We start from the raw sequence: 13,441 nt of genomic DNA, 5'->3' as shown, positions 1-13,441 counted from the left end.
GCAGGCTTGGCCCACATGAACCAGGCAGCACAGGTGGGAGCCCAGGGGCCTTCGGCTGAGGATGAGGTGCGGTGGGGGCCTCAGGAGGGTCCCAGCCAAGACCAGGGCTTATGAAACCAGACTGTGTGCCCCCAGAGACCACAAAGCACCATGTAGCAAAAGTCCAGAACTTTATTAATTGTCCCTGGCCCCGCCCCCGCCCCATGGGATGCTTGCAAGGTCACCAGGCCTCGGGGCCAGGGGGCCCGAAGCGCCGCAGGAGCTGCTCCTGGTCCTCCAGGTCCTTCCGCACCTTCTTGCGCATGTAAAAAATGGGGCAGTCCCGGCTGCGGGTGGGGGCGGGGCAGGGTCAGGACCGGCCAAGGCCCAGTGCCCAGCCTGGGAGAGGGGTGGGGGCTGTTCCCAGGACTTTGGCCCCCGCCTGCTGCCCAGCCCACCCGCCCCCTCCCGCAGCAGGTTGTTTGCTTAGCAGGCACGGGGGGAGCCGATAACGGCGGGTGCCTGGCGAGGTGCAGGGCCACGGCTGGCGGTATATCACCTGTCACCTGGCGTGGGAACCCACCCCGCCTACCCGTTCCCTGGGGAAAGCCCGGCCCCGCCCTGGGGAGGGGGCCAGGCTGGCTGGGTGTGTCAGGAGGACAGCCATTTCCCGGGCAACACTGGGTGCCGGGCCCTGCCCCTCAGCACCCACCCCCTCTGGGGGGGCTGGGATGGGCCCATTTTTCAGGCAAGGACACTGAGGCTCAGGAGAGCTCACAGCTGGAAGGTGATGGGCAGGGAGGATGCTCAGGAGAGGCCTTGGAGTCAGAGGTAGGGTCAACAATCCACAGGCCTGGGAGCTGGGAAAGGGCGGGGCAGCCCAGGGTCGGGACACGCGCACACCTGGTGCAGATGACATCCTCGTGCAGGCTGCCCTGGCAGCGCTGGCACTGTGTCCAGAGGCGCGAGAAGCGCTCCTCCAGGGCATTCAGATGGGATACCTGGGGATGGCAGTGGCTGAGCAGGGCGCCCCCGCCTCCCGACCTGGCCCCTCCTCACCTCCCGGCCCTCTCACCTCCTTCTGATACAGCTCAGACTCCCGGGGCTGGCAGAACTCACACACGGCTCCTGGGGGAAGGCGGGTCAGCACCAAGGGCTGGGGCCAAGCCAGGAACTGGGCCACCCCATCCCTGCCCACTGCCAATCCCAGCTTCTGAAAGTCCCCAGAGGCTGGAGAACAACGGAGCAAGTGTGCTGGGAAAACTCCCCTGGGGAACTCCCAGGGTGGGGGCCAAGGACCCTCTGTGGGGGGTGGAGAGAGGGGCCACCTGCCCAAGGGCCCTGGGCCTACTGGGTGGCAGTGCCAGCCCATGGGGTGGGTGTCTAGAACCTGGGGTGATGGCAGAGGCAGGCTGAGGGCCAGTGGACAGGACCACTCACCCTGGTGGTTGAGCACTGTGCGGCAGCCGATGCAGCAGTTGCGGCGTTTGGCGAAGGCCAGGAGGCCGCCAACCTTGCCCATGAGCACCGTTTTGCAGCGCGTGTGGTCCCCCCCTGCAGGAGAGGAGGCAGGTGGTGAGCCGGTGCCCTCCCCTGCACCCCCAGGGTGCCCCCAGTCCCCCGATGCCCCCGTACGCAGTAGCACAGCCTCGGCACGGCCCTCGCCCAGAATGGGCTCGAAGATGCGCAGGAGGGGCTTGGCCAGCTGCTGCTCCAGGTAGTACTGCGTGTCGATGGGCAGGCTGTGCTCCAGCACAAACAGTGGGTCCTGCGGCCACACAGCAGTCACACCCAGGCAGCCCAGGGTAAGGGCGCCGGGGCGGACACGGGGGAACAATGGCACGGGGTGGTCATGAGGCGTAGGGCCTAGGCCTGCCTGTGGGCTGTGACATGGGGGGTCCTGGGTCTGGGATGGGGTTGGAGATCATGAAGGAGTCTCTGGGCCAGAGTCTATGAGGCCCTCAGGTCACCAAGGAAGGGTCAGAGTTCACAAGGGGAAGCAAGGATGAGGAAGGGGTCAGGAGGTCAGAGGTCATGGGGCTAAGATGTGGGTCACGGGGGGTGGGGGTAGGGGGGAGGATTATGAATCCAAGGGAACCCCTGACTGGGGAGCTGTGTGCACAGGGGAGGGACTGGGGCCCCCTTCCATAGGGGAGCAAGGGAGGGGTCAGAATAGAGGGGGGGCCTCCAGAAGGGGCCCAGGCCACGCCTAGGCTGCCATTGGGGGTGGTTCTCAGGGCCCCACAGGGCATGGGAGGCCCCGCCCTTCCCACAGGTCCGCCCATCTCGGAAAGCAGAAGTGAGAGCAAGGGGGCTGGGCGGGAGCGGGCAGCCAGGTGGGCCTGACCTCCGACTTCATGTAGGCGGCCACACCCTTGGCGGCACTGATGATCACGTAGGGGACGCGGTCGCCCAGGCTGGGCGCACTCCCGGGGTCCCGCTTCCTCATCCTGCGTGGAGACGGGGTGGCGGGTGGGTGAGGGCAGGTGGGTGGCGGGGGTGGGGGTAGGGGCGTAGGAAGTGGGCCCAGCTGGCAGGAAGGAGGGGGCTATTTCTAGCCGGGCCACCCGCCCCGTGGCAGGACCTCTCGGCCAGCTCCACGTGGGCCTGCTTGCCGGCATAGTCGGAGGCCGCGCGGGTCAGCTCCTTGGTGATGACCAGCTGGGAGATGTCGATGCGGTTGCACAGCAGGTCCGAGATGACGTCCTGTGCATGGGCCACCGCGCCCTCGGGGTCTCTGTGGGACAGCAAGCCGCACAGTGTCACCAAAGGGCACTGAGGGCCAGGCTGGTGCCTCCACAGGTCTCAGGACTGGGGACCAGGATGAGTGCTTAGGGCTGAGGCTCAGGGCAAAGAGGGGCCCTTCCTACCACAGGCTGTAGAGTGGCAGAGGCAGGGCCTGAACCCACAGCTGCCCAAGCCGACTCTTTCCACTGCTTCACCACTGAGGAAGAGCTGGGCCTGACACCTGTGTTCCCAGGGGAGGAGGGGCTGGGGGTCTGGACTCTTGAATCCAAGAGAAGAGGGGGCTGGGGACCCAGACCCCTGGATCTGAGGAGGAGGGGCTGGGGGCCTGGACCTGTGGGTCTGAGGGAGGAGGGGCTGAGGGGCTGGGGGCCTGGGCTCCTGAGTTTGAGGGAGGAGAGGCTGGGGGCCTAGACTTCTGGGTATGAGGGAGCAGGGCCTGGGGTCTGAACTCTTGTATCTAAGAGAGGAGGGAACTGGGGGCCCGGACCCCTGGATCTGAGGAGGAGGGGGCTGGGGGCCTGGACCCATGGGTCTGAGGGAGGAGGGGCTGGGAGCCGGGCTCCTGGGTCTGAGGGAGGAGGGGCTGGGGGCCTGGACTCCTGAGTCTGAGGGAGGAGGGGCCGGGGGCCTGGACTCCTAGGTCTGAGGGAGGAGGGGCTGGGGGCCTGGACTCCTGGGTCTGAGGGAAGAGGGAGGGGTGGGGCCCAGATTCCTGGGTCTGAGGGAGGAGGGGACTGGGGCCTGGACTCCTAAGTCTGAGGGAGGAGGCCCCACCCACCGGTCGATAAGCAGGCGGCGCAGTGAGGCAGTGACCAGGTTGGCCACGAGGGGGCAGTTGTCCCTGCGCACGGCCTCCAGGCCCTTGCAGTCCATGCGGTCATGGGTGTCGGGCCGGGAGGAGAAGAGCAGGCCCGCGTAGCGCTTCTTGCTGATAAGCAGGTATGGGAAGTAGACCTGGGAGAAAGCCGCGGCTGAGACCCCTGAGCTTGCGGAGGCCAAGCCCCAATCCCAAGACTCCCCCCAGAAACTGAAGGCAGACAGGGTCCCAGATGCAGGAGGACACGGGAGCCACGCCCTGAACCTGACGGGATGGGCCCTGAGACACCGCATGTGGCTGCAAGTGGCTCTTGAGGCCCCTTGGCATGCCAGGGCCCCCCATACCAGAGATCCCAATCTAAAACAGAGATGGGGATAAATCCAGATAGTCCCTAAAACATGAGATCCAGACAGGGGAGTCGATGAAGCGTCCCATGAAAGAGGAGAAACTACGGCTGGGTGAGCCCTGAGGCAGAGACCTTCCCATTCTGCGAGGCTCCAAGGCCTGGCACAAGAGAGCGTTAAACCAAGGGGAAAAAGTACAGTGTGAGAACTGGGCGTGGCGGCTCAGGAGGCCAAGGTAGGAGGATCGAGAGCCCAGGAGTTTGAGGCTGCAGTGAGCTGTGAACTTGCCACTGCACTCCAGCCTGGGCGACAGAGCGAGACCCAGTCTCTTCAAAAGAAAATATGGGCCGGGCGTGGTGGCTCAAGCCTGTAATCCCAGCACTTTGGGAGGCCTAGACGGGCAGATCACGAGGTCAGGAGATCGAGACCATCCTGGCTAACACGGTGAAACCCCGTCTCTACTAAAAAATACAAAAAACTAGCCGGGCGAGGTGGCGGGCGCCTGTAGTCCCAGCTACTCGGGAGGCTGAGGCAGGAGAATGGCGTAAACCCGGGAGGCGGAGCTTGCAGTGAGCTGAGATCCGGCCACTGCACTCCAGCCTGGGCGACAGAGCAAGACTCCGTCTCAAAAAAAAAAAAAGAAAAGAAAATATGGTGCAAGGATTCCTGGGACCAAGTGTGCTGCACCCTGAGGGCTGGGGCAATGGGGCACAGATCCAAGATGCACCCCCATTAGGGTCCCTGCGTGGAGGGCAGCTCCACATCTGACAGGTATTGGGAAACCTCAAAACCAGGGACACTGTGACAGGGTTTTCAAAGAACAGATGCCGTCCAGTATAACAAAGCCCAAGGCCTTGGAGGCTTCCAAAACCAAGGCCCCAACCTCAGGAGAATCTAAGCAGCAAAATCCCTTCACACTGAGGCTTATGTGAACCCAAAGAATGGGATGCCCTGAGTACCCTGATGAAGGAACCTAAATGCAGAGCCCCTGACCCAGCCACGCACCTTCTCAAACTCGAGCCGGATGGGCGACGGGAAGTGACCTGACACCCAGTCCGCGGCCTCTCGCCCCAGAGCCATCGCCTCAGCCACCGAGGACACACCGAATCGGCACATGACGGAGTCGGTGTCACCATACACCACCTGTGGGGGGCGAGGATGTGTGTGTCAACAACTCCCTACTGTCAACTACTGGTGTGTGTGGGGGGGTGGGCGGCTAATGCCAGCAGGACCCAGGGATACAACAGGAGAGTGGGCAGGGTGTGACCAGGAGGCACGGGGACAGGGGGGCCCGGCCCTGCTTCCATCCCCCCACCTGCCCAGGGCCCATCTCAGGGCAGCGGGGGGGCAGCCCCCGACCTTGGCGCTGGTGCTGTAGCCATTCTCCACTGTGTACTTTGACTCCACCAGTTGCTTGGTTTTCTCAATCATCTGACGTCCGAACCCCGTGACGCTCTGTTGGGGAGAGAATCGTGTGGAGTGAAGCCCTGGGGGCCATGTGCAGTGAACATGGACTGGTGGGGGAGGGGTCCCACCTCTGCCATTTCCCAGTGGCATGGGCTTATGTACAAGCCGCTCTGACCCTCCTGGGCCTCAGTTTCCAAATCTGCAAAAGGAGATTACGAGGCTGCTCCTCAACGGTCAGGTGGAAAGAACTGGGTTCCCCGGCTCAGAGCTCTGGCCACGCACGAGGAACTGACTACATCAAAAGCATGCTGGAAAGACTGTGGCCTGAAGAGGTCACTGACTCAGTGTTTCCCTCACACTGACATTCTGGGCAGCTCTCTGTGGTATAGGACCACTGACATAGCTGGCCTCATCCCTGGAAGCCAGCAGTGCCACCCCCATCCCTGTGCCACCAGAACTGGCCCGACCTACACACTGACAAATGCCCCGCAGGGCAGGGCGTGGTACCACCCTGACTAAGAAACCATTGAGAAACCCACTGTCTTATTTTAGAATTAAGAAAACTGGCTGGCACGGTGGCTCATGCCTGTACTCCCAGCCTTTGGGAGGCTGAGGTGGCTGGATCACTTGAGGTCAGGAGTTCAAGACCAGCCTGGGCAACATGCTGAAACCTCATCTCTACTAAAAATACACACACACACACAACACACACACACTCCCCTAAAAAATACTTTAAAACAACAACGACAAAAACAAAACAAAACAAAAAAAACACCTGAGGCTGGGGGTGGGGACACCAAGGAGAGATGGGTGTGATTCTTCTGTTTTTGTGTGGATCCAGTCAGGAAATCTGTCTAACTAGAGCATTTTGTCCATTTACATTTAGTATAATTACTGATATAGCTGGTCTTACGTCTACCACTTTACTGTCTGGCTTTTACTTGTTCCACCTGTCTTATGTTCCTTTTTCCTTCCTTTGTAATCTTTTCCTGAAATCATACAATATTTCTTTTTTTTTTTTTTAAGAGACTCCTGAAATGATTTAATATTTTTCTTTCTTTCTTTTTTTTTTTTAAAGAAACAAGAGGCCGGCCGGGCACGGTGGCTCAAGCCTGTAATCCCAGCACTTTGGGAGGCCGAGACAGGCAGATCACGAGGTCAGGAGATCGAGACCATCCTGGCCTACACGGTGAAACCCGGTCTCTACTAAAAAATACAAAAAACTAGCTGGGCGAGGTGGCGGGCGCCTGTAGTCCCAGCTACTCCGGAGGCTGAGGCAGGAGAATGGCGTAAACCTGGGAGGCGGAGCTTGCAGTGAGCTGAGATCCGGCCACTGCACTCCAGCCTGGGTGACAGAGTGAGACTCCATCTCAAAAAAAAAAAAAAAAAAAAAAAAAAAGAAACAGGAGGCCAAGCATGGTGACTCACACCTGTAATCTCAGCACTTTGGGAGGCTGAGGTGGGTGGATCACCTGAGGTCAGGAGTTCAAGACCAGCCTGGCCAACATAGTGAAACCCCATCTCTACTAAAAATACAAAAATTAGCCAGGCGTGGTGGCAGGCGCCTGTGATCCCAGCCACTCAGGAGGCTGAGGCAGGAGAATCACTTGAACCTGGGAGGTAGAGGTTGCAGTGAGCCAAGATTGCGCCACTATACTCCAGCCTAGGCGACAGAGCGAGACTCCATCTCAAAATAAATAAACAAAAACTAAGAGAGACAAGGTCTCAACTCTGTCACCCAGAATGGAGTGCAGTGATGCCATCACAGCTCACTGTAACTCAAACTGCTGGGTTCAAGTCATCTTCCCGTCTCAGCCTCCTGAGTAGCTGCAACTCTAGGCATGAGCCGCCACCACGCCTGCCTAGTTTTGTTTGGTTGTATTTTTGGTAGAGATGGGGTTTCACTATGTTGCCCAGGCTGGTCTCCAACTCCTGGCCTCAAGTGATCCTCTCTCCTCAGTGTCACATAAGTGTTGGGATTACAGTCGTGAAACACTGTGATTCATTATTATTATTATTTTTTTTGAGACAGAGTTTCGTTCTGTTGCCCAGGCTGGACTGCAGTGGCGCAACCTTGGTGCACTGCAAGCTCCGCCTCCCGGGTTCAAGCGATTGTCCCACCTCAGCCTCCTGAGTAGCTGGGATTACAGGCAGCTGCCACCACTCCTGGCTAATTTTTTGTATTTTTAGTAGAGACGGGGTTTCACCATGTTGGCCAGGCTGGTCTTAAACTCCTGACCTCGTGATCCACCTGCCTTGGCCTCCTAAAGCGCTGGGACTACAGGTGTGAGCCACCGCGCCCGGCCCACTGCATTTTTATTATTCCACCTCTTTCTCCCATAAGCTTGAGAGACAGAAATAAGGAAAGAGGTCAAGAGGCAGAAACAGAGTAGTGACAGAGGGAAGCGACTGAGAGAGAAAAGACAGAGACACCGGATTGGTAAGAGGCAGTCCCAGGGGAGGGCCAAGCCGTGCTCTCTTGGCCTGGCCTCTGCTTCAGGGCTGAAGCCTGATGTCCACACAGCCGCCCCTTTCCACGAAGAGGCTGGGGAGGCAGCTGGGGACTGTGAAAGGCGGAGGGCAGTTGAGGGCATGCAGTGAGCAATTCACTTTGTGCAAAGAAAGGTCTGGCTCTTGCCTGGTTCCTGGAAGTCAAAGCCCCTAGAATATCCTGCCTGATAACAGTGTCTCTGTTCCAGCCTGGGCACATGGCGAGACCCCATCTCTACAAAAAATAACAAAAATAGGTGGTGCGTGCCTGCAGTTCCAGCCACTTGGGAGGCTAAGGTGGGAGGCTCACTTGAGTCCAGGAGGTTGAGGCTGCCGTGAGCCATGACTGTGCCACTGCACTACTCCAGCCTGGGTGACAGAGTGAGACTGTCTCAAAAAAAAAAAAAAAAAAAAAAAAAAAAAGGTGTCTGTGTACCTGGGACTTTGAACCACACCAGGCAGTTGACACTAACATGGTTTATGATGAGGCCCTGGGCCATGCAGTATCGGTTTGACCTCTGGGGGTTGCTGAGGGGCCTGGGGATGATGGAGTCACTACGGCCAGTCACAGGGTGCTCCATGCCTACAGGACTGACACCCAAGAAAAACCCTGGACCCCAAAGCTTGGGTGAGAGCCTCAGGTTGGCAATGCTGCATGTGTGTGGCCACGCATCAATGCTAGGAGAAAGGAGGGCCATCCCGGTAACTCTACTGGGAGAGCACAACTGGAAGACACGCCTGGTCCCTCCGACACCCTGCCCTGTGCACCTCTTTCCTTTGCTGAGTTTAATCTGTGTCCTTTCGCTGTATTAAATCATAACCATGAGAACCAGCTTTTCTGAGCTCTCTGAGTACTTCTAGTGAATCACTGAGCCTTGAGTGGTCTTTGGGTCCCAGAACTGCGGGTGGGTGTGTGTGTACAAAGGCCCCACCCACTGAGAATTCATCCAAGCCTGTCACCCAGAGCTCTCTGAAAACTGACGCAGGGCCCAGCCAGGGAGGGAGTTCCCCGTGGCTAGAGGTAACCAAGCAGAGCGGCACAGCTACTGGCCTGGAATGGGCCAAGACCCAAGTCCCAGTGGAGAAGGCTGGACAGGAAGACCCTTCCGAGGTCCTCATATGCCAGGAGCTGAGGCACTGACCCCAGCTTGGCAAACTCAGAAACTCAGGCCCTCTGTGCTTTCAAAGAATCTGTTTTTCTGTCCGAGCAGCAGAGCTGCCGTGGGTAGGCAGGCCGGGATGCTGCCGTGAGGACGGTGAATGGCTTCCCTCCCCACGTCCCTTGGCCTCTGCGTGAGCGTCGCCTACTGAGAGCGGTGAGTCCCGCCCAGCCCCATCACTTCCCCCAAGTCCGCACCTCCCGCTTTATCTGGCTGCAAAGCTCGTAGTTCCACTTGTGTCCTGAACACGTTTACCACGGACCTGTCAGTGTTCCCACTGGGCTGCGAGCTGACAGGGAAAGAGACTCTCATCCACTGTGTCCCCCTCTGTATCCCCAGGGCACAGAGCCCTGACCAGTGTGTGCTCAGGAGGCATTTGCTGAGTGAATGAATGGACCAATTGCTCAAGCCACGCTGGCATCCTTTCTCTAGAAGGCCAGTGAGTCGGGGCGCCCAGTCCTCTGGATACAGGTCCCCAACATGGAGCCCTGGTCTCCTACACAGGGGGCCCACCTGCCCCCAGTTGCCTGCCAGGGGCCCGAGTGCTCACCTGTGAGATCTCCAGGCATGGCAACTTGCCCACCTGGGCGCCGGTGAAGCCATATACGGAGTTGGCGCTCACCTTCAGCGCCAGCTGCCGTCCATCCAGGACCTGGCGCCGCAGGGGGTCTGTCTCCTTGGCCAGCTCGGCCTTGGCCCTGCAAGGGAACACAGGCAAAGCACACTCAGGTGGCGCCCGGGCACTGGTCAGGGCTCCTTTCTGGAAGTGGGTGCCATGTACAGTTGGGCGTGCTGTGCACTGCACAGAAGCTTCTGGTCAAGGGGGCGAAAGGAAGCTGCCAAGAGGGGATGCCTTGTGCTAATTCACACACAGCTGTGGGCAGGGTGGCCGGACAGCCCTGGGGTGTCCCAGTGAGGGACAGGGATTGCCCAGAGGCCCCAGCAGGTCTGAGCTCCAAGCAGGGGATCTCCAGGGCTCACCTCTTCCGGGCACTGAGCAGGTTCTCCAGGATCTGGGGCAGCAGCCCCTTCCGCACTGAGGTCTTCACAAACTCGTCCCCGGTGGGCGTCTTGATGAACTGATCCTCAGTCAGGCTGGGTTGGAAGATGGCGGGGTGACTGCCGGCCACCCTTCTCCTCTAGCCCCACCTCTGCCTTACAGTCCTGGCCTTGGCCATGAGCACATGCAGGCCCCTCAAGCACCCCTTCACTCCCCACTATCTCTGGGCCTGTGCCTATCTCCCCCCGCCAGACTGAGCCCCTCAAGGGAGGGCCCAGGTGGGCCTCGGGGGACACGTGCTGAATTGGACACCATACCCCAGTTTCTGCGCAGCCCCGGGTCGCAGGAGCGTGGTGTAGCACAGGTTGTGGGCCATCATGATGGACGGGTACAGCGAGGAGAAGTCCAGGGTGGCGATGGGGACGTCGTAGTACCTGGGAGGGGAGCAGCCGTGGCGGGGAGTCAGAGCTACAAGTTCCCATGCCGCCCCCTGCCCTGTCTTGTGGCCTCACCCTTTAACAAAAAAAAAAAAAAGAAAAAATCATTCATTAGCTGGGAGCAGTGCTCACTCCTGTAATCCCAGCACTTTGGAAGGCTGAGGCAGGAGGATCGCTTGAACTCAGGGGTTCCAGACCAGCCTGGGCAACATGGCAAAACCCCATGTCTACAAAAAATTTTTAAAAATTAGCTAGGTGTGGTGGTGCATGCCTGTGGTCCCAGCTACTCAGGGGCCAGAGGCAGTAGGATTGTTTGAGCCTGGGAGGCTCACTGCAACCTCCGCCTCCCAAGTTCAAGCGATTCTCCTGCCTTAGCATCCTGAGTAGCTGGGACTACAGGCGTGTGCCACCATGCCCAGCTAATTTTTGTATTTTTAGTAGAAACGGGGTTTCACCATGTTAGCCAGGATGGTCTCAATCTCCTGACTTTGTGATTCGCCCACCTCAGCCTCCCAAAGTGCTGGGATTACAGGTGTGAGCTACCGTACCCGGCCTATTAATTTTAGGGCCAGGGTCTTGCTCTGTCACCCAGGCTGGAGGGCAGTGGCACAATCATCGCTCACTGCAGCCTCCACCTCCCAGGCTCATCATCCTCCCAGCTCAGCCTCCCAAGTAGCTGGGATTACAGGCATGCACCACCAGGCCTGGCTCATTTTTTTTTTTTTTTTTTTTTTTTGAGACGGAGTCTCGCTCTGTCACCCAGACTGGAGTGCAGTGGCGTAATTTTGGCTCACTGCAAGCTCCGCCTCCCAGGTTCACGCCATTCTCCTGCCTCAGTCTCCCGAGTAGCTGGGACTACAGGCGCCTGCCACCACGCCCGGCTAATTTTTTTGTATTTTTAGTAGAGACGGGGTTTCACCGTGTTAGCCAAGATGGTCTTGATCTCCTGACCTCGTAATCCGCCCAACTCGGCCTCCCAAAGTGCTGGGATTACAGACGTGAGAAACCATGGGCCTGGCTCATTTTAAAAAATTTTTTGTGGAGCAGGGGTCTCACTATGTTGCCCTGGCTATTCTCAAACTCCTGAGCTCAAGTGATCCTCCCACCTCAGCCTCCTAGAGGTTATAGGTACAAGCCTGGGGCCTCACCCTTTGAGGGGCTCGATGACAGTGGCTCCCGTGTAGTCCTCGCCACCCTCCGACCTCACCACGGGCATCAGCAGCCCCTCGTGCATAGCCTGGGAGGGGAGAAGGTGGAAAACGGAGTGGGTATAGGTGGGGTTGTGCGGATTGGGAACGGGGAGAAAAAGTGCATCCCAGATGCCATCGCCTGGAGGGGGCCAGAGATGTGCCTGGTGGGGAGTGGTGAGGACAGGTCTCGGCTACTGACCTGCCGCAACAGCTGGGATACGACCTTGACCTGCTGACCACGGCTGAGCAGGTAGCTGAGGGGCACGCCAGTGACCCTCGCCATCTCCACGGCGTTCACCAGCACCATGAGCCGCTCCAGCAGCCGCAGCGGCAGATAGGCGTCCTTCAGGCAGTACACGGCTAGGCGGCGGCGGGTCTGGTCGTTCCCATTCTGGGGATGGGCACGGATGGGGTCAGGGACCAGGAGTTGGGGGTGGGAGGCAGAGCAGGAGGAGGAAGTGAGGGTCAGGGTGAGGTAGCCTGGAGAGGGCCTGGGAGGTGAGGTGGGCAGGGGCAGCCTCCAAGCCATCAGGGTCTGGGTGGGGATGGAGGTAGTGTTGGGGGCCAGGGAGTCCACAGGGTCAGAGGGAGGAGAAAGGAGCAGCCTGAAGGCCACCGTGGACCTGTGGTCAGGCCAGGAAAGTGGAGCCAAGGTCATAGTAACAGAGGTCACAGGAGTGGAGAGAAATCTGGGGTTAGAGATCAGAAAAAGGTGGGTGGCAGGTAAGGTCACAGGTCATAACAGCAGGTCAAAAAGTGAAGTCAGACATGGGGGTGTGAAGTTGAGGTTAGGGGCTGGGGAAGGGTGAGGTGGGGGTCAGAGGTCAGAGGTCAGGGGAGAGGTCAGGGAGGCGGCAGGCACCTGCAGGTCGGTGATGATGCTGTGCTGCACGTCCTCCTTCTGCTCGCCCAGGAAGTGGAAGCTGACGGCATTAAGCGTGTAGGAGCGGAGCTTGTACTCCCGCAGCAGCACCTAGGTGGGTGGATGGGCTGCTCGGCTGCAGGCCTGGGCAGTGGCCTCCCGAGGACAGGGACACACCTCCTCCCGCCTGGCCCGGCTGTACCTGCAGCATGTCCATCTGCACACGGCCCACCATGCTGACCACCTTGGTGTCCCGCCGGCCCGTCTGCTTGGACTGGAATGACGACTCCCGGATGTTGGAGCGAAGGCCAGCCACACGGCCCAGGAAAGGGAATGTTTGTACCTGGCGGGGGAGAGGCAGGGTGTGCAGCAGGCTGCGGGTCCCCAGTGTCACATCAGCCAGAGGAACGGAGATCGAGACCGACCACAACCTCCTTATAGCAACCCTCGGGGGTTGAGAGCAACCCTGGGGACAGAAAGACAGTCTCGGGCTGGGTGTGGGGGGCTGAAGGCTGGGGAGGGAGTCCGGAGGGAGGACGAAGCTGCATTCAGGGCTGGGACAGGGAGAGTCACGGGCCCGGATGGACTGGGGGCTACGGACAGAGCCTGGTGTCTGCGGGCTGCACCTAGCCGGGAAACAGGAAAAGATTTGGAGACACTGTGAGCAGGCGGCCAGGTTGGGGCAGAGGCAGGAGGTGACGTGGAGCTGGACTGAGATGGATGCTGAGGGCGCTGGAGGGCGCCTGGGTGGAGGGGGCCTTGCAGGGTGCTAGGGCCCAGCCTGGGGGAGACTGAGGCCAGAAGAAGCGTGAGCTGGGGCCAGAGCAGAGGGTGAGGGCTGCCCAGGGAAGGGGAGGAGGCGGCAGTGGCCCAGGCATCAGTGCCACGCTGTGGAATGTACAGCTGGAGCCACTGGGGGTCCTAACAGTTTGTTCTGTTTTTTAGAATGGATTTTTTCTTTTTTTCTTTTTAATAGAAACAGAGTCTTGTTATGTAACCCTGGCTAG

The 13,441-nt window shown here is 59.3% G+C and overlaps 1 protein-coding gene across 4 annotated transcripts in view; it reads right to left on the bottom strand.

Annotated features, from left to right (window-relative positions):
- SPIB (Spi-B transcription factor) overlaps positions 1-13,441 on the bottom strand; it is a 48,301-nt gene that overhangs the window by 13,526 nt on the left and 21,334 nt on the right. For 3 of the 4 annotated variants that reach the window (XM_010369541.2, XM_030913338.1, XM_030913337.1), the window contains exons 10-26: positions 12,637-12,777; positions 12,435-12,545; positions 11,772-11,963; positions 11,531-11,619; positions 10,263-10,379; positions 9,927-10,040; positions 9,496-9,643; positions 5,248-5,343; positions 4,894-5,031; positions 3,506-3,681; positions 2,564-2,716; positions 2,327-2,429; positions 1,615-1,747; positions 1,420-1,533; positions 1,055-1,107; positions 883-980; positions 152-326 (exon numbers count right to left, since the gene is read on the bottom strand). In XM_010369541.2, the coding sequence (XP_010367843.1) occupies positions 221-326; positions 883-980; positions 1,055-1,107; positions 1,420-1,533; positions 1,615-1,747; positions 2,327-2,429; positions 2,564-2,716; positions 3,506-3,681; positions 4,894-5,031; positions 5,248-5,343; positions 9,496-9,643; positions 9,927-10,040; positions 10,263-10,379; positions 11,531-11,619; positions 11,772-11,963; positions 12,435-12,545; positions 12,637-12,777 (2,082 nt within the window). In that variant the 3' untranslated portion in view covers positions 152-220. Of the gene's footprint in view, positions 1-151; positions 327-882; positions 981-1,054; positions 1,108-1,419; positions 1,534-1,614; positions 1,748-2,326; positions 2,430-2,563; positions 2,717-3,505; positions 3,682-4,893; positions 5,032-5,247; positions 5,344-9,495; positions 9,644-9,926; positions 10,041-10,262; positions 10,380-11,530; positions 11,620-11,771; positions 11,964-12,434; positions 12,546-12,636; positions 12,778-13,441 lie in introns of those variants that run through there. The other variant, XM_030913339.1, reaches the window with a different exon arrangement.

Source organism: Rhinopithecus roxellana, chromosome 12, assembly GCF_007565055.1.
Source record: "Rhinopithecus roxellana isolate Shanxi Qingling chromosome 12, ASM756505v1, whole genome shotgun sequence".
Lineage (NCBI taxonomy): Eukaryota > Metazoa > Chordata > Mammalia > Primates > Cercopithecidae > Rhinopithecus > Rhinopithecus roxellana.
This window is presented reverse-complemented; position numbering and strand designations above follow the sequence as displayed.